The sequence below is a fragment of the Penaeus japonicus genome, unplaced genomic scaffold (assembly GCF_977035675.1).
Source record: "Penaeus japonicus unplaced genomic scaffold, GWHDUDI00000001_assembly GWHDUDI00001110, whole genome shotgun sequence".
NCBI lineage: Eukaryota > Metazoa > Arthropoda > Malacostraca > Decapoda > Penaeidae > Penaeus > Penaeus japonicus.
Window position 1 is genome coordinate 1,749 of NW_028235512.1, and position 21,599 is coordinate 23,347.

The following is a 21,599-nucleotide window of genomic DNA, read 5'->3' on the forward strand; positions in this document are numbered from 1 at the left end:
TCCTCTCAAATGTCATTGTACATTTATCCATAATTTAATTCTAAAAGTCATGTTCTTTATAATACAACATTTCATTAATAACAGATGGGTTCGATTCATATGCTAACCGTAAGTAATAGTAAAAGGCAATGTTATGTGGGTCTTCAATAGGCGGTGGCTTACGATTACCATTAACGGTAAAATCCTGTAAATCTTGCTCATCCTTAAAAAAACTCCAGTAATTTCTTTGAACTTTTGATTTGTCTCCATCAAGAAAACATGTAGGAATATTATTTCTATTTCTATCATATAACATATATACATTTCTTTTTATTATCTGATGTAATATAGAACCATCTTGTATATTTTTCTCACTTATTAGTTCAGCCAATAATTCATTAATATTGTTCAGCTTGGAAAAGTAATTAAGATCCATTACATATTCCTTCATATCAGTATCATTCTTTTTATTACCGCTGATATCGTCGGTAGTACCAGCAAGATATTTATCTTCATTTTCATACATACTCTCTAGTTTATTAATGAGACCTTTAGTCTCACACCTAGAAGGAATATTCTGTAATTTTAAATAATAATAATATGCAAAATTATGTGGGTCAACATGCAACGGAGGACTTTCTCCTGTTAATGGTTGCGTATATTCATCCCAGGAATTGTCGTCAGGAATACGATATGAAGGATAAAATTGTTTGCCAAGCCGGTACATTTTCTTAACATTTTCTTTAATAATATCATATACTACCGAATCTCTACCTAAATCGTATTGTTTAATTACACTACTCAATTTGTAATTTTCCATATCCAATAATTCCCATACAAGTGGCGCTTTTCTTATTGCCTCCTCCATACTTATGAATATTTATAATATAATAAATAATATTATCTTTGTCTATATGTACATACCTACTAGCTGATATATATATATATATATATATATATATATATATATATATATATATATATATATATATATATATATTTATTATTATAGCGCCCCCGTTTAAAAATATAAAAATGATCGGGGAGTTATAATATAAATTTGATCAAGGCTAAAGCTTAAACTCTGGCAGTTACCACTCTACAGTATCATTTTCCATATAGTTTAAGGGGGAACGTCATTTTTACGTGCGCTCTCGGACATTTTCCCTTCCTGCGGCCGTACTTTTCTGTGTAGATCAATGTTTTTTTTACAGCTTGGACATTGCCTCAAGCTGCACCTCTGATTTAATTTTCATAAAAATCGATGCATTACTTTCTTTCAAAAATATTTTTTTCTAAGATTTTCACCTATGCCAAAAAAAAATCATATTCGTGAAAAACTATTCAAAGTAGAAGAATTTTCTTTGGATGAGAGTTACAAGACACTCAAAGGAAGAAGACTGCATATAGGCATTTGCATATCACAAATAATAAGTTCACAAAAGAAAAGTAAATGAAGCTTTGTTTTTTTTTGGTAAAAATTACCGGAAAAAAAATTGTAGATCCTATGAGCTTCGGAATAAATTAATTTGAATATGCAGTTTTGAAGAGATCTCCTTTCTGAGTATTTTGGTGCAAGAAATGTTAAAATCGGAGCAATAGTAGTTGAGATATATAAATTTAACCCTTGAAAATTTAGTTTCGAGAAAAACGCATTTTAATGTTTAGGTTACAATATACAGTAGAGTAATGCTTTTTTTAGCACAATATAACTATGCCTCGTTCCGTTCCTTACACCTGATGATGCTCAAGAGGTCATATCTTCAAGGAGGGTCATTCAGGTCACCTCAGGTCACTTTTACCGGGAAGGGGTGTCATGTCCCCGATATTGCATTTGGCGGCCGGTCCCCCTTTTTCTTTTCTAATACAATATAGGAATGCACATGTATTAGAAAAGACAAAATATTAGTCCCCCAAGGGGGGGGGGTGTCATTGGGCGCCACCCAACTCATTGTAGCCGGGTTAGGCCTATGCATCAAAGCCCCCCCCCCCACCCCCCGGTTGATAATCTTCTGACTCGGACGGCTTTTCCGTAAGTCTCTTGTGTTTTGTTTGGAATCGGAATCGGAATCGGGAGTAAAGGGAGAAGAGGTTTGGCGTGGAGATACCCTCTTTTTATCCACGTGTTCCGGGCCAGCTGGGGGGGGGGGGCACTGGGATCAGCCCGTGACGTGCTTGGCTGAGGTTCCACCTCGTCACTTTTCTCCTTTCTTACTTTGTCCCAATACGTATTCCTTTTACGTTTTCCCATTGTGTATGTATCACGAAAAATGCACTAAATATCAATGGCGCGCGAAAAAAAACACAAATACTTCGTGTGAGAATGCAGCGTATAATTACTCGCGCTGGGAAAATCGAGCACGTGCTTGCGTGGCTCCCTCCACACCAGCGGAAAACATATCATACAGTACCAAACGTACATATAACCACGAAAAAAAATCGAAAAAATAAGATACAGAAGAAGCTATACGAAGATAAATGACAGTATAGATGTAAACAAATTTAAATCCCGACTGCGTGGGGTAGTAGACATTTAAATTTTTAAATGCCGCCAAATGCACTTTTGCCTGGCAGGTTGTTCCACAATGCGCAGAAAGGCTACACGATGTCATTTACGGATTTTCAGAAAAACGAATTTTTTAAGCCGAAAATATGACGTTCCTCCTTAATAGGAAAGAATTAGGGGTACTTTAATAATAATAATAATAATAACACAATGACTTTGAATACCTCTTACAAAGTACTAATTGGCGTTCTTGTAGCTGCTGTAGTATTGGGAGGTGGTCTTACAATACATTTCATTGTCTTTCAAGAGGATACATCTTCTGGCCTGAATGTTATACCAAGACGTGATATTAGATTTAAAGAGGGAAACCAGGAATCAGCACAAACTTATGTGGATGAGATGAATAATTTTCTGATGCCTTATTTTGAAATTGTTCCTAATGAGAAGTATATCAAATGTAACAGTTCTGCACGACCAAAGGGGGACCAAGTGTGCATATTTCCAGAATCGTACCTTGGTGCATGTGATACGATTAATGATTATAGCTTTAATAAAAACTCTCCCTGTGTCCTCTTGACACTTAGCATGGATGATTCATTTAGATTAAAACCCTATGAACGGTTGGACGAACTACCAGAAGATATACCCCCAGATCTGAGAATTGATATTGAGGATGAAGCAAAATTAGGAAAGCTGAAGAAGGGAATCTATATAGATTGCACAAACGAATATCTCTACACTCCTGGACCAATATTTCCTGATTATTACTTTGACAACATTGATGTTGCAGGCTATCTACCACCAGTTGTTGGTGTCAAGATTAAACTACATGAAAAAAATAAAACAGTCAAAATTGAATGTAAACTTTGGGCAAAAAATATTGATCACACAGATAAACGCTCCAAAGTTAGTTTTATAATTCACATGGAATAAGAATATGAAATAATTGACACTACTGAATTAACAGAGACATATTAAACTACTTTAGAAAAAAGATATATATATCTCGTTCAATGGTAAATTGTATCAAAGCTAATTTTTTGTTATACATGTAATAATTAATACTGCTTTTAAAATGAAATATAATTATGAATATTTATCTGTTATTATTGAATTTTATTTCATTAAAAAATCCTCTATGATAGAAAATTTATCTATAATAAATGGGTCTAGTTGATTCTTCTTGACATATATATGTACAGATACTCCCCAACAATATAACTTTTAGTAACAACGAATATCTTTTCTGGAATGAAGATAAGATTGACATCTTATCATTTCCGTTTGAGGTATCCCACTTTTATACTTTTGTAACAGCTGGGTCATAATATTAAAATTTTTATCTTTTAAAATGGATATCATTTGATAGCTCGTGCTTGTTTTGAAAACATCATTTCCGTTTGAGAAATCTCACTTTTATACTTTTGTAACAGCTGGGTCATAATATTAAAATTTTTATCTTTTAAAACGGATATCAACTGATAATTTATGCTTGTTTTGACATCTTATTATTTCCGTTTGAGATATCCCACTTTTATACTTTTGTAACATCTGGGTCATAATATTAAAATTTATATCTTTTAAAGCGGATATCATTTGATATCTCATACTTGTTTTGAAAGCATCATTTCCGTTTGAGATATTTCATTTATATTTTTGTAACAACTGAGTCATAATATTAAAATTTATATCTTTTTAAAGCGGATATCATTTGATAACTCATGCTTATTTTGAAAGCATCATTTCCGTTTGAGATATCTCACTTTTATATTTTTTATAATCCTTTAAACAATCTAGTGGCTTGCGGATGTCATTTGACATTTCGTTTTTCTCTGAAGGAGTATCATTTGACCTTTCATTATATTAAATGAGACTACATCATGTAACCTACAATTCATACCCTTCAAGCGAAATAAAGACACACACACACATAAACACACACACACACTCACACACTCTGTGAAACCGACAAAACGTAATGTGGGGTTTCCCTTTCCGGTTCTAGAGACATATACGTTTATGTTTAGTATAAAAGACATGTCTTGAACTTTAAGCTGATAGAGTTTAAGAGAACAGTATGGATAACGTTCGTTATACCAGCTCTGTCTAGTGAGGTTATAAAGTGGAAGATATATTTCGTACCTTCTCGTTATGGTCCCGGCACATGTAACTGAAAAGAGATTACGATCGATGGTCCATATTCCCGGGAACGGCAACGATAGAACAATAAATATCGTCTTCATTAACTTCTCCAGGGTATCTAGTATAGCTGCTGCTGCCATTACACCAATAACCCATCAGAAGGTCATTCCACGGTCTTCTCCGGCACCCTCTCAGATAAACAGCCTGACTAATGAAGCTCAAAGGAACGGTGGATAACACATCTGGCCAAACTCCCAAGATTTAATCTGGATACTCGCACGCTAAAGGATACCAAAAGACCGAACGTGACATTGAAGATGGTATCAAACAGGAAGAGATACATACCACCACCCTTCAAGATGCAAATAATAATACCAAATACCACGCAATCTAAGAGGCGAGTTAACATGATTTCGAGACCCCAGGTTAACGTCAGTGTATCTCAGCAAATACCCTCACAGCTAGCACAACAGAGAAACATGGCTCCCTGCCCGTCAAATAACCACCAACATATAATGATTCAGTGCTTGAAGAAAGAATTGGAAAAGGAACATCAAGTGAATGAAAATTTAATTCAGCAAAACAATGATTTATTATATATAATGAAACTCCTCATTAAGGGCATTTCAGCAAATTAATTAATTAATATACGTAATCAATGTGAAGATAAATTTAGTGTATCACATACTTAAAAGTCGATTATTTGGCAGAACTTTTGACCCAGCCTTTTTTTTAATATGCTAGTATATATATATGTATATCTTACTAGTGTCATATTAATGTTTGTAACAGGACAGTTCTTCTGTATAAGAAAATACAAGGAAGGAAAGATTTTAGAAGAAACAGAACAGTAAAAGAGAAGTTATAATATTATCTTAACTTTGATCTAAGAAGAAGGCGACATGTCCCATGATCATGAAAGTCTTGCAAGGGAGGAATATCGTTTGGATACTTTTGAAAGATATGACTTTGCCGCTGATAAGAAGAAGTTGGCTCAAGCAGGGTTTTACTACACCAAGAAAGGAGATGAAGTAAAGTGTTTTGATTGCAAGTGGGAAGTAGATGCCAAAACTATCAGTCCAGCAGATGACATTGCACGACTCCACAAAGAGAAGAGACCAGATTGCCACTTTGCACAAGGCTTAAGAACCGTTCCTAAGCCTAGCAGATCCAAGACCTTCATATCTTATGACAGTTTGAGATTTGAGAAAGAGAGATTAGAGACTTTCATAGACTGGCCTATACAGTGGCTGGATCCGTCTGAATTAGCCAGTGATGGTCTCTATTACCTGAGGACATCCGACCACTGTGCTTGTGTATTTTGCCGAGGCATAATAGGTGCATGGGAAGTTGGCGACACACCGAGAGGAGAGCATCAGCGCCATTTTTCACACTGTCCATTTATCAGGGGTCAGCCAGTTGGCAATGTCCCTATACATCACAGTGACATCTTGGCCCGTTTGCCATACCAGAACTCCACTCCACAGACCAATACCAGCACTAAGAGGCATGGCATAGATGAATGTGGAACGTCAAGGCATATGGCTGGTTCCTATCCAGAATGTCGTAAGTATAACCCCCATCTGTACTTGTGTATCAGCATGTTATGTACACATTTCCTCAAAAGTGTTAATTGTATTTTAATTTTACTTCTCTCATATTATATAAAGGGTAAAATATATCCTCTTAAACATTTTACCTTTTCAGGACCCCCTAACGAGCCTAACGTGTCATGGGAGGAGATTGGCCTCCCTCAGTATTCTGGGCCAAAGCGCAAGGACTTCTTGTTCACTGAAAGTCGCCTTGCAAGCTTTGTAAAGTGGCCAGAACGTGTGACTCAGAAGCCATGTGATTTGGCTGAAGCTGGATTCTTTTATTGTGGTCAGTCCCTTTATTTCATGGTATTTTCTTGATTAATCTAATTTAATTAGTTACGCATTGAAGATTCTGAATTATAACGTATTACCCTCAAATTTAGAAAATGTAGAGTTTATCGTGTTGTTAATTTGTGTAATGATTAGAAACCTGAAAACTATGAAGTAAAGCTATATTCAATCGACACCAAAATCTCCCCACAGGCTTGAGTGACCATGTGCGTTGCTTCCACTGTGGGAACGGTCTTCGTAACTGGGAAGATAATGACATACCATGGAATGAGCATGCTCGCTGGTACCCAGAATGTAGCTACGTACTCTTGAAGAAAGGACATGAGTTTATTGACAAGGTATATGAGAGTGTTGATATAGGTTATATTTACATATTCAATAAATTTTAATACATAATATTTGCAATTTCCAAATTTGTGATATTTAAATTTTTATAAAAAGAAACTTTGTTCAAATTTTTTATTCATAATATTTTTCTATATGTTAAGGTTCAACGTGAGAAACCACCATACTTTCGTAAAGCTCCTGCAGTAATGCCCAGTTCTAACACTGCACCAACGACAAGTTCTGCCAGTGTTTCATTAGGATCTCACACAGTATCTGACAAAGATTTAGATCAGTTGATGGAATTAGACATCATACGAGGAGTATTGGGCATGGGCTTCCCACCACATATAATAAGAGCTGCTCTAAAAGACCATGTTCAAAAGACCGGTATGCCATATTTTAATATGGAGCCATGTATTGAGGCTATCCTTCAGAAAATGGAAGAAGAATCAAGAAGGACACTACAGTCGGATGACACTATCGAGAATGAAGCAACAGAAAGCCAGGTCGACGAGATTCAATCTATAAGTTCTAGAAATGACACTGTACCGTCTAGTGAAGTAGCTGGCTCATGTTCTTCGTCTATTTCTGGTACACCAGCATCACCTCCCTCAGAACCTTCAACTTCTTTAATCTATGAGGATATCACTGAAATATTACCAACTCCATCTATGTCTGTTACCGATGCTGAGCATTTACCCACGCTGCCAAATTCATCAAAGAGTATGGACACCACAGGTCCTGCACCAAGGCAACAAGAATCTACTCAAGAAATATATGCAACACCACAAACCACAAGCTCTGCTTTATCTCAGTCAAGCCAAGGAGATGACAATGCAATGGAAGATGATGAAAGAAGTGCAGATGTACACCAAATCCCAGCAGATAGAATACATCACATGGAGGGAGTTTTCATGCAAGCTGATGAGGTAATGAGTATGGCAGAGGATGCCTTAATACCACCAAGTTCAAGTCCTCCGTCTCTATACCATTCTGACCCTAATGTTGTTGGTGAGGGCGAGGGCGCTGGACTATTGGAGCAAGCGTCAGCCTCGGGTCTGAAATCTCATTCTGGAGCAGCTTCTTCACCACAATCTAGTAAGTATATTGTTCTTTCTTTTGATTTATTTATTGAACACAAAGACATAAGACATTTGGCCTTTTAGAGCACCTCGGTATATTCATATTGACTGATCTCATGGAATGCAATTTAATAGCAAGGCTTTATTCTTGTATATATTCATATATCTAGAAAAATAATAAAAGATTATAAGGGGTAAAATTTAGATAATAGGCAGTGTTATGTGAATTATTATTTATTTCCTATTTTATTTTTTTTACAGCTAAGGAATTGGCAGATGAGCTTGAAAGAATCCGTGATATTCGTATGTGCAAGATCTGCATGGATACCGAGATGAATGTGGTGTTTCTGCCCTGTGCACATATGGTTACTTGTGTATCTTGTGCAGTTGCTCTGACTCAGTGCCCTATCTGTAGAAAAGACATCAAATACACTATTAAACCTATTGTTTCCTGAAATATGTGAACCGGGGAATGAAAATGTGTCTGTGTGTTATCATTAAAATATAATTAAGATGCTTAAAAACCTCATACAGTATATACATAATGATTTATATTGCTTTTTGATATCTTTAGATTGGTTTATTATTGATTCACAAATTTATATATATATATATGCAAATGGCAGTATGCACATTATTGCTGCCGCTTATAGCCGTTACTTAGAGATAATTATTTCCTGATGAGTGTTATACTAGTCAATAATATAGTATTATTAATATGTAAGTAAATCCATGGGATTCTTATCCTTGTCTATATTGCGATACTAATCGATAATATAGCTTTATTATTAGGTAAAGAAAGTGTAAATTTATAAACCTAACTAATTACATGTTTATTTATATTTAATATTAAGGATTTATTATGTTGTAATAAATAATAATATTAGGGTATTATTGTAATATGATAATATGTGTTTTATATATATATATATGTATAATCTTGCTTGTGTTTTTTATATGTGATCTTGCTTAAATATACAATGTTATCGGTATAATATTATTACCATTATTGTTATTATTATTACCATCATAGTAGTATTAAGAATAAAAGTATAATACTTTGATCATCTTTATTATTTTTCTCAATCATATGTCTTTAGTATAAGTTTGTCTATATATATATATATATATTCATCAATTGATCTTTCAAGAATATTTCACTAGCCGTTGCATCTTGATTCATCATAAGTATTACCACGAGATTGTGGTCCTAGATATAATGTTGTTACATTTCTATTATAAGCCTCATTAAATTCTTTCACAAATTGATCTTCAAACATCTTACCTACCATGGGAGCAACATAAGTTAAGTTACATATTGTAAAAGACTGTAATATGCGCCTTGTGTGATTTAATTCATTAACAAGATTACCGATATGTAGATGTGTTAAATCTTTATTCTTATTCACCGACATGAATAAATTTTCCAGCTTACTTTTATATATATTTGAAATAGTGTTCAGTTTACTCATATAGGTTTCACTTCGACATGTTGTAGAACCCAATATATATATACCATGTTTCCAGTATTTACAATATTATCATTACTAACATCTGTAATCTCCAAAACAGGTACATTACCTGGAGTAGATTTCTTTACATGTGTATCGATATTTCTATTGATAATATGTTTGTTGTTAATATCTATAAGACAACCTTCTTCATGTTTACAAATTTCCAGACAAAGAAATCTTTCACTATTTCCAATCAGCTTTATAGTGTTTTTAGATTTTCTATAATTTGGAATATCAATACTTTTATTTTCATTAGTCTCTAGACTAATATCATTACTGTCATTCAAATTATTGTTATTATTACTATCATTTTCACTTTTATTCCTAATTTCATTTGTTTCATCATTTGTTTCATCACTATCACTACAATTTACATTATCAATATATCCAATATCATTATAGTTTATATTATAATCTATATTACTGCTATAATATAGACCACATCTCTCATTATTAAGTCTTTCGTTATCAATACAATTACAAGATATTTCTCTAGGAATACATTTCAAAAGAGCTCCATCAAATGTCAGAGAAATGTTTTTTTTATCACGGTTAGATCCGTGCCGATTATTAATTTCCATGATGGCTCCTTTCAATGAACCTTTTATTAAGATGTTATCACTGATATTTGTTAGTTTCAATATATCTTTAGTTTTAAGTTTTTCCGAAATACTTAAAGTTTTTGTTAGTGGAATACTACTTAATAAATTATTCTGAAGTCCGTCACTCGAATGAGAGTTATCGATAAACTCTTCTTCTATACGTTCAACAATATTTAAACTATTATTCTTTAGGTATTGTACAATAGCATTATCAATAGTGGTATTATGTAATAAAAGTTTGTTTTCTGTGTCTTCTATTTTTGAAATAATAACATTTCGAAATTTCTCGATACAGCTTGTACAAAATTTATTGTAAATTAAATCGTGTACCAATGGACCGTCTTCCGTTTGAAGATCTTCAAGATTGCTATTATTTTTATTATTATGAATAATTTTCTGATGCCTTATTCTAAAATCATACGTGATGAGAAATATATTAAATGTAACAGCTTTACACGACCAAAAGGAGACCAGGTGTGTATATCTTTAATGTCGTTCCTTAGTGTATGTGAACCAATGGGTGATTATGGGTTTAATAAAAGCACCCCCCTGTGTCCTATTAACACTTAGTATAGATGATTCATTCAGACCAGAACCTTATGAAAATATGGATGAATTGCCAAAGGATATACCTCAAGACCTGCGAATTGACATAGAGGATGAAGCAAACGGAGGAAAGCTGAAGAAGGGAATATACGTAGATTGTACATACGAGTATCTCTATACTCCTGGTCCACTGTTTCCTGATTATTATTTTGACAATATTAATGTTGAAGGGTATCTACCTCCAGTTGTTGGTGTCAAATTTAACTTACGGGAGAAAAAAATGAAACAATTAAGATTGAATGTAGACTCTGGGCAAAGAATATTGATTACACAGATAAACGATCCAAAGTCCATTTCACATTACTCATGGAATAAGAATATGGTGATATAATGTAGGACTACTGATTCGGTAGAAAAATCGTAAACAGTATATAATAATTTCTATAATACAAAAAAAAATTAAAACATCAAATTATATATATATTTTTTAATTTATATATTTTTTTTCATAAAATAATACCTAAACTAAATAGTAATAGGAAGAGTTTATAAAGATAGGTTGCAGAACGATTTATATTACATATAAAGACTATATACGTTAATAATTCATTTGATATGATAGGGTATAATTTTTATACTTTTGTAACAATTGGCTCATAATACTAAAACGTCAAGCGGATGACAGCTGATGAATCGTGTTTATATTGGAAGTAACATTTCCATTTGAAATATCTTATTCTTATACTTTTGTAACAGTTGTGGTTTAATACTAAAACGTCAAGCGGATGCCAGATGATAAATCGTGTTTGTATTTCCGTTTGAGAAATCTTGTTTTTATACTTTTGTAACACCTGCACCAGAATATTAAAAGCTATATCTTGCAAGTAGGATGTCATTTGATAACTTGTACTATTTTTGAAAGCATCGTTTCCGTTTGAGATACTTCATGTTTATACTTTTGTAACAGCTGGTCTTAATACTAAAACGTCAAGCGGATGCCAGATGATAAATCGTGTTTGTATTTCCGTTTGAGAAATCTTGTTTTTATACTTTTGTAACACCTGCACCAGAATATTAAAAGCTATATCTTGCAAGTAGGATGTCATTTGATAACTTGTACTATTTTTGAAAGCATCGTTTCCGTTTGAGATACTTCATGTTTATACTTTTGTAACATCTGGATCATAATACTAAAAAGTCAAGCGGATACTAAATCTCTCCACATTATAGATATTGGTTCAAGCGGATGCCAGTTGATAATTTGTGCTTGTATCAGAAGCAACGTTTCTAAATAAAATAAATTTAATAATACACATAATTCTATTTGTAACAATTATGTTAGCCCTACCCCCCCTCTCAATAAGCGTTTGTTAATGATAGAAAATAAAACAAAAGACGATTAGTATGTAGACGCTCAACCTCAATAATAGGCGATATATATATATATATGACTCTTGACATTCAAGCGCGGCCAACGGAAATTAGGGGGGGGGGGCGCGCGGCTATCCACATACATATTTAACAGAGGGAGCTGGAGAAGTGAGAAGGTCAGTCCTTCTCCACTCAAGAGCGTACAAAGTCGCCTTAGCAAATAGACCTTGAGGTTTATACCACAACAATGGCTGGAAAGTGGGATACCCGCTACAACTTGAGACCACTTTACAGCAGAAGTAAGGTGGTTAATAGGTGGAATACCCGCTACAACTTGAGACCATTTCACAAAAAAGAAGAACCTAAACCCAAACCCTTGAATCATAATATGTACACGTTAATTTCTTTTGGTGACAGGTGCACATGTCATGGAAGTGTAAAGAAAATGGCTAATGAATTAATAGCTGAGAAAGATATTACAGCTACAACGCATAGTATGTCAACAGCAGAGTCCGTAGAATTACCACAGTCATCACTAAAATGGCCTCCCCATCTCCCAGCTGCTAAAGTTAGTGTTGTAATCTGCTTATATGGAGAGTGCCAGTGTGAACATTAATTCGATGCAAGATACCAAGAGCCGACTGTAGAATCCTAAGATTCAACTTCAGGACCAACCCACCTCTACCCCCCCCTCTCTCTCCCTTTCCATCGACTGCAGAACGACACGTATCGACTGTAGGACCAGAGTCGTCAACTGTAGGATCTCGAGTACTGACTGCTGAATTACTGTCGTCAATTGCAAGACTATAGATAATTATGATAAGATATCTAGGATCCCTTCCAGAGCAAATATGATATAGTTCTGTATGATGCTTTTATGTAATATGTAATCTTTTGAAAATATCATATACTAATATTTAATAACTATAGCCATATAATAGCGAATTACACCATTTATAACCATATAATAATAAATTGTTTTTATACTATATCGAGTAATATGTTTTATTTTCCGACTTATATCTTAATTCTTTGTTATTGTTATCTAAAAAAATGTTTTATTAGTCGAAAATGAATATGAAATAGAATTTGAGATTATGAAATAAGACTGTAGTTTCATATTTCTTTTTCTTTTAGTTTGGGTAACCAGCAGGAGAGAGAGAAAAAAAAGAGAGACTTGAGTGGTACCCATCAACAGTCTCTGTCAAACACTACCTTTTTTTTATAACGATGACACACACATACTAACTTGACGACCTCTTGCTCTAAAGTACCGCTGATTAAGGTTGTACAGGCAGAATGAAAAGAAAAAAATAGATAATCTCAATACATACCCAGTGTCGAAAATGTGCTCCTCTGTCAAAATAGGTGTCTCAGGTTTCATTCCTCTTCATGTTCTCTTTTTCATAGATGGTTATATGGTGCGTATTCGTTCGCGATGGCAGACTATATACTGCAATTTCAGTCAACCGCATTACTGGTAAAGCTAGTCGTATGGTACATATAAATATCTAAACTCAATAAAACACACAAAAAACAAAACATAAAAACGGCTCTAGTACTAGAGAGAATGACTGTAAGAGAACGGGAGTGTGTTGCTTCAAGTTACCTCTCTAGAAGAAGAATGTATCCTGGAGACTGTTGCAAGCGAATTTATACCTGGTGAAAGTTTAGAAACTGAGTCAATTCAAGGTCTGTTAAGAAAATTTCTCTTTGTCAAGAATGGAAGCAAAAAAAACAGCATAAAATAAATGTATAATCTTCACGCAAGACAGAGTTTAGAAACTCTGTCAAGTGAAGGTCAACTGGTCGATTTCTCTTTTGCAACTGGTCGATTTCACTTTTGCAACTGGTCGATTTCACCTTTACGAGGTGAAAGTGGATCAAATGCAGCATATTTAACAGGGGGCTGGAGAAGTGATGAGATCAGTCCTTCTCCAGTCAGCAGTGTACAAAGTTGTCTTAACAGATAATCCTCGAGGCTCATACCCCCCCCCTCTCTCTCTACAATGGTTGGAAAGCGGAACACCTGCTACAACTTGAGACCACTTCGCAGCAGAAAACACCCAAGTAAGGTAGGTAAAAGGTGGAATACCTGCTACAACTTGAGACTATTTTGCAGCAGAAAAATACCCAAGTAAGGTGGATAAAAGGTGCTATTCCCGCGACAACTTGAGACCATTTCTTTATTTATTTTTTTAAGGTTTTGGTAATCCGGAATCATATATTCGAGAGAGTTGGAAATATATATATATATATATATATATATGTATATATTATTTATGCTTATAGTGTTTTTTAATTTTTATATATAGTATTTACATTATTATTAAATATAAGTTTACCTATTAACCTATTGCGTACGGGTGTCATGACATACATGACGTAGGAGCTTTGGCCTAACGACGGGCGTCATGACGTACAAGACGTTCGGGGAATTTTTATCACTTTGCTATTTTGTTGTGCTATGAAAAAAGATTAAGTTATTATGGCGACTGCAGTCATAATTACTGTAATTACCGTAATATCGAGCTAAATCAACGTACAAAATCTAGATGGTACCACTTTTTCCTAGCACCAGCAGGTGACAACCTCTTGCTCTAAAGTACCGCTGATGAAGGTTGTGCAAGCAGAACGAAAAGAGGAAGGTGATCTCAATCCATACCCAGTATCTAAAATGTACTCCTGTGCCAATATGGGTGCCTTTCACTGTGGCACTCACAGTCACAAGCATAGGTTTCATTCCTCATCCCTACCTCTTCATGTTATCTTTATTGTGAGTGGTTATATGTTGCGTATTCGTTCGTGACAGCACAAAATACGAAAAAATAAAAGTTGATTTTTGTCCTCTTATAAAACACCAATACATCTATCACACTGAGTATAAAGAAAATAAAGAGCTAATATAGACCATATACTGCAATTTTAGTCAACTCCATCACTGATAGAGCTTGTCATATGGCATATATAAGTCTCTAAACTCAATAAAACACACAAAAAAATAAAACACAAAAACGGCTCTAGTTTTACAGCGAATGACCGAAAGAGAGTGGGAGGATTCAAATTATGTTGATTCAAGCTACCTCTCTCTAAAATAAGACCTATCCTGGAGACTGACAGAAGGTCATGTGGGGGGGGTATCCCTTTCCGGTTCTAGAAACACAAACGTTTTTGTCATGTCTTGTCATGTATAAAAGACGCGTCTTAGCTTCCAAGCCTTCAGAACAGTTTGGCTAGAGCTCATAGTGCCAGATTTTTTTCTTTCTCTCTTTGTCTCACGAGAAAGAAAAAAAAGGAAACATATCAAGTTTTACGATATGTTCCCTAATATTGAAAAATGTGTACGAGCGATGGTCCGTATTCCCGGAAGTGGCAAAGAAGAACCAAAGAAAGCCATCTGTATCAACTTCGCCAAGGTATCGAGCATAGCTGCTGCTGCAGCAGCCAGAAAACCACTACCCCACCAACAGTCATTCACAAGACCTCCAGCCACACCTTCTCAAAAAAACAACCAGACTGCTGAATCTCGGAGGAACGGTAGACAATACATCTCCAAGTTTTAATCTGGATACTTGCTAGTTGATGGTAATCAAAGGGTAGAATGTGATTTTGTAGATATCATTTGATATGAAAAGAGCTGATTCACCAATGAAAACTATGACAAGAATAAAGGAAGGGAGTACAACATCCATCACCACTGCTTCCCAGCAAATATCGTCCTCGGAACCACAGTCGGGCCGACATCATTAGCATCAACCTTATTCATCGATGTCGGAGAAGACAAAAAGATGGTTCAAGCACCCTTACCGGTTGCAACAGTCGGGCCGACATCATTAGCATCAACCTTATTCATCGATATCGGAGAAGGAAAAGAGATGGTTCAAGTACCATTACAATTTCCAACAAGCACTAACCATCTTTTTTAAAACATGCTGAAAGACGGTTCAAACATCTTTTCCTTTTTTTATTAATTATATATACTCACCAATTAGTCTTTAAAGAACATTTCATTAGTCGCTACAGTAGGAACAACACACATATACAATCATACGTATAAACGTGCACGTGGGACTCTTTCATCATGTCAGAATTTAAAAGTTTGTTAAAGTTTAAGAAACTTACTGAGCACGCTTTCACACCCTCAAAGGGTTCAAAATTTGCTGCCGGGTTTGATCTATGCAGTGCTTATGACTTGACAATCCCGGCTAATGGAAAGTCCCTGGTAAAGACAGATATTCAGGTGGAACTTCCTGAAGGGTGTTATGGTAGGATTGCACCAAGATCTGGTCTATCATGGAAGTATCATCTTAACATAGGAGCTGGTGTAGTAGACAGAGATTACAGAGGAAATGTTGGTGTAATTTTGTTTAATCATGCTAAAACCGATTATAAAGTGAAGAAGGGAGATCGCATCGCTCAACTAATCTGTGAAAAAATTATATATCCCGACATAGAGCAAGTTGAAGAATTGACGGAGACAGAGCGTGGTGGAAAAGGGTATGGATCCACAGACGAGAAATGATGGAGTATATTATCATACACATGTATCAATTTCTTTTTTGACTAATGATGTTATAGTTGATATCATTAACAAGTATGTATCTATCTGGAATATATTATCATACACATGTATCAATTTCTTTTTTGACTAATGATGTTATGTCATTAACAATTATGTATCTATCAAACATTATATATATTATAATCTATTAAATAAACTATATAGCTTAACCATTATAATCATATTATAGAGGAAGAATAGTATATTAAACTTCATTAATATTATATGCATTTATTTGTTTATCCTTTACAATCCTACTTAATTATACAATGTTCCAAATATATCTTTTAAATATTGATGTGTTTCCTGAAAAGCCTTCCTGGTATGTATACATAATGAATAATCCTTTAGGAGTGTTTTGTCATGAACATTATTAGTATTTAAAGTACTTGTTTCATTGTCATTATTATCATTCGTTAATGATATATTCAATTGCATATCTTTTACAAGTTCGTTAACCGGGGACCTTGGATCATTATCAAGAGATCCTCTATTAATGATTTTATTATGGAGATCTCTAGCAATGAAATTAATTATATTAATTAATCTTATTACCATCCGTATATTCATTAATAGGGTACTTTTGCCGTACAAATTAGAGAGATTGATATGGGTACCAAATTGAGTCTTATTACCGCAAAGTGGTACTTGGATCATATTAACAGGATGTTTATGTCCATTATTTATCTTATTATTTTTGACTATAGCATAATGTATATAATCTCTCATCCAGATTTTTGATTCATCATAGATGTTACCACGAGATTGTGGTCCTAGATATAATGTTGTTACATTTCTACTATAAGTTTCATTAAATTCTTTCACAATTTGATCTTCAAACAATTTAACTACCATTGGAGCAACATAAGTTAAGTTAGATATTGTAAAGGACTGTAATATACGCCTTGTGTGATTTAATTCACTGACAAGATCGCTGATATGTTGTTGTGTTAAATCCTTATTCTTATTCATCGATATGAATAAACTTTCCAGTTTGCTTTTATACTTATTCGAAAAATTATTTAACTTGTTCATATAAGTTTCACTTCGACATGTCGTAGAACCCAATATATACAACATGTTTCCATTGTTTACAATATTATTAATAGAATCTGTAATTTCCAAAATACGTTCATTATCTGGAGTTGATTCCTTTACATGTATATTGATATTTCTATTGATAATGTGTTTGTTGTTAATATCTATAGGACAGCTTGTTTTATGTTTACAAATTTCAAGACAAATAAATTTTTCACCATTTCCAATCAGTTTTACAGTGTTATTAGATTTTCTGTAATTTCGATTATTAATACTTTCCTTTTCATTAGTCTTTAGACTAATATCGTTCCCATCATCCGAATTATTATTATTAATACTATCATCATTTTCACTGTTATTTATAATTTCATTTGTTTCATCACCAATTACATTATCAGTATATTCAATCTCGCTATAGTCTATATTATAATCTTTATCACAATTATAATATAAATTACGTCTCCCATTATTAAATTTCTCATCACCAATACAGTTACAAGATATTTCTTTAGGAATACATTTTAAAAGAGCTTCATCAAATGTCAGAGAAATGTTTTCTTTATTATGGTTAGATCCGTGCCGATCATCAATTTCTATAATGGCTCCTTTTAATGAACCTTTTAATAAGATGTGATCACTAATGTTTGTCAGTTTAAATATACCTTTAGTTTTAAGTTTTTCCGAAATGTTCAGAATTTTTGTTAATGGGATACTGCTCAATAAATTATTTTGAAGTTTATCATTTGAATGAAAATTATCGATAAACTCTTCTTCTATATGTTCAATAACACTTAAACTATTATTCTCCAAGTATTGTACAATAGCATTATCGATAACGGTATCATGTAAAATATTATTTTCTGTAACTTGCATTTTTGAAATAATAACATTTCGAAATTTCCCGATACAACGTGTACAAAATTTCTTGTACACTATCCCATCTTCATCTTCTTCAAGATCACTATTGTTATATCTATGATCGTCAGACATTTTGCTCTTTATATAAATCACATACACTAATATATATATATATATATATCTATATACGTATATAGATATGTATATATACTTATTTTATATATACATGGAAATATCAAGATGACTGTAATAAAATATCTTTATAATTTATTGTGATAAAACAACTTTTAGGATATGTGTAAATGTTAAGAATATATGAAAAAAAAAGCTTCATATGTTTTATTAAAGAATCATTATAATAGTTATATACTACAATTTTTATCAACTGCAACACAGATTTTTCATTAAACTCAATGAAATATATACACACAAAAAATGAAATACAAGTTACTTAAGCTGATCCTCTCTTAGAATAAATGAATGTCACCCTAAATATAACAATAGTGATCTTGAAGAAGATGAAGATGGGATAGTGTACAAGAAATTTTGTACACGTTGTATCGGGAAATTTCGAAATGTTATTATTTCAAAAATGCAAGTTACAGAAAATAATATTTTACATGATACCGTTATCGATAATGCTATTGTACAATACTTGGAGAATAATAGTTTAAGTGTTATTGAACATATAGAAGAAGAGTTTATCGATAATTTTCATTCAAATGATAAACTTCAAAATAATTTATTGAGCAGTATCCCATTAACAAAAATTCTGAACATTTCGGAAAAACTTAAAACTAAAGGTATATTTAAACTGACAAACATTAGTGATCACATCTTATTAAAAGGTTCATTAAAAGGAGCCATTATAGAAATTGATGATCGGCACGGATCTAACCATAATAAAGAAAACATTTCTCTGACATTTGATGAAGCTCTTTTAAAATGTATTCCTAAAGAAATATCTTGTAACTGTATTGGTGATGAGAAATTTAATAATGGGAGACGTAATTTATATTATAATTGTGATAAAGATTATAATATAGACTATAGCGAGATTGAATATACTGATAATGTAATTGGTGATGAAACAAATGAAATTATAAATAACAGTGAAAATGATGATAGTATTAATAATAATAATTCGGATGATGGGAACGATATTAGTCTAAAGACTAATGAAAAGGAAAGTATTAATAATCGAAATTACAGAAAATCTAATAACACTGTAAAACTGATTGGAAATGGTGAAAAATTTATTTGTCTTGAAATTTGTAAACATAAAACAAGCTGTCCTATAGATATTAACAACAAACACATTATCAATAGAAATATCAATATACATGTAAAGGAATCAACTCCAGATAATGAACGTATTTTGGAAATTACAGATTCTATTAATAATATTGTAAACAATGGAAACATGTTGTATATATTGGGTTCTACGACATGTCGAAGTGAAACTTATATGAACAAGTTAAATAATTTTTCGAATAAGTATAAAAGCAAACTGGAAAGTTTATTCATATCGATGAATAAGAATAAGGATTTAACACAACAACATATCAGCGATCTTGTCAGTGAATTAAATCACACAAGGCGTATATTACAGTCCTTTACAATATCTAACTTAACTTATGTTGCTCCAATGGTAGTTAAATTGTTTGAAGATCAAATTGTGAAAGAATTTAATGAAACTTATAGTAGAAATGTAACAACATTATATCTAGGACCACAATCTCGTGGTAACATCTATGATGAATCAAAAATCTGGATGAGAGATTATATACATTATGCTATAGTCAAAAATAATAAGATAAATAATGGACATAAACATCCTGTTAATATGATCCAAGTACCACTTTGCGGTAATAAGACTCAATTTGGTACCCATATCAATCTCTCTAATTTGTACGGCAAAAGTACCCTATTAATGAATATACGGATGGTAATAAGATTAATTAATATAATTAATTTCATTGCTAGAGATCTCCATAATAAAATCATTAATAGAGGATCTCTTGATAATGATCCAAGGTCCCCGGTTAACGAACTTGTAAAAGATATGCAATTGAATATATCATTAACGAATGATAATAATGACAATGAAACAAGTACTTTAAATACTAATAATGTTCATGACAAAACACTCCTAAAGGATTATTCATTATGTATACATACCAGGAAGGCTTTTCAGGAAACACATCAATATTTAAAAGATATATTTGGAACATTGTATAATTAAGTAGGATTGTAAAGGATAAACAAATAAATGCATATAATATTAATGAAGTTTAATATACTATTCTTCCTCTATAATATGATTATAATGGTTAAGCTATATAGTTTATTTAATAGATTATAATATATATAATGTTTGATAGATACATAATTGTTAATGACATAACATCATTAGTCAAAAAAGAAATTGATACATGTGTATGATAATATATTCCAGATAGATACATACTTGTTAATGATATCAACTATAACATCATTAGTCAAAAAAGAAATTGATACATGTGTATGATAATATACTCCATCATTTCTCGTCTGTGGATCCATACCCTTTTCCACCACGCTCTGTCTCCGTCAATTCTTCAACTTGCTCTATGTCGGGATATATAATTTTTTCACAGATTAGTTGAGCGATGCGATCTCCCTTCTTCACTTTATAATCGGTTTTAGCATGATTAAACAAAATTACACCAACATTTCCTCTGTAATCTCTGTCTACTACACCAGCTCCTATGTTAAGATGATACTTCCATGATAGACCAGATCTTGGTGCAATCCTACCATAACACCCTTCAGGAAGTTCCACCTGAATATCTGTCTTTACCAGGGACTTTCCATTAGCCGGGATTGTCAAGTCATAAGCACTGCATAGATCAAACCCGGCAGCAAATTTTGAACCCTTTGAGGGTGTGAAAGCGTGCTCAGTAAGTTTCTTAAACTTTAACAAACTTTTAAATTCTGACATGATGAAAGAGTCCCACGTGCACGTTTATACGTATGATTGTATATGTGTGTTGTTCCTACTGTAGCGACTAATGAAATGTTCTTTAAAGACTAATTGGTGAGTATATATAATTAATAAAAAAAGGAAAAGATGTTTGAACCGTCTTTCAGCATGTTTTAAAAAAGATGGTTAGTGCTTGTTGGAAATTGTAATGGTACTTGAACC

The 21,599-nt window shown here is 33.1% G+C and overlaps 2 protein-coding genes and 3 pseudogenes across 2 annotated transcripts; 4 read left to right on the top strand and 1 right to left on the bottom strand.

The window, feature by feature from the left end:
* The first annotated feature begins 2,679 nt into the window (after positions 1–2,679).
* Positions 2,680–4,560, top strand: LOC147466419 (sodium/potassium-transporting ATPase subunit beta-like). Its single transcript, XM_086535514.1, has one exon. The coding sequence runs from the start codon at positions 2,696–2,698 to the stop codon at positions 3,416–3,418; it is 723 nt and encodes a 240-aa protein (XP_086391640.1). The 5' UTR covers positions 2,680–2,695; the 3' UTR covers positions 3,419–4,560.
* A 948-nt stretch (positions 4,561–5,508) lies between these two features.
* On the top strand, positions 5,509–8,929 carry LOC147466420 (death-associated inhibitor of apoptosis 2-like). Its single transcript, XM_086535513.1, has 5 exons — positions 5,509–6,193; positions 6,335–6,508; positions 6,706–6,851; positions 7,002–7,938; positions 8,184–8,929. Exons 1-5 carry the CDS (start codon positions 5,530–5,532, stop codon positions 8,375–8,377), a joined length of 2,115 nt encoding a protein of 704 aa, XP_086391639.1. The 5' UTR covers positions 5,509–5,529; the 3' UTR covers positions 8,378–8,929.
* Positions 8,930–10,319: 1,390 nt separating this feature from the next.
* On the top strand, positions 10,320–11,081 carry LOC147466421 (sodium/potassium-transporting ATPase subunit beta-like; annotated as a pseudogene).
* Positions 11,082–16,036: 4,955 nt separating this feature from the next.
* On the top strand, positions 16,037–16,477 carry LOC147466422 (deoxyuridine 5'-triphosphate nucleotidohydrolase pseudogene; annotated as a pseudogene).
* Positions 16,478–20,954: 4,477 nt separating this feature from the next.
* Positions 20,955–21,395, bottom strand: LOC147466423 (deoxyuridine 5'-triphosphate nucleotidohydrolase pseudogene; annotated as a pseudogene).
* Positions 21,396–21,599: the final 204 nt, after the last annotated feature.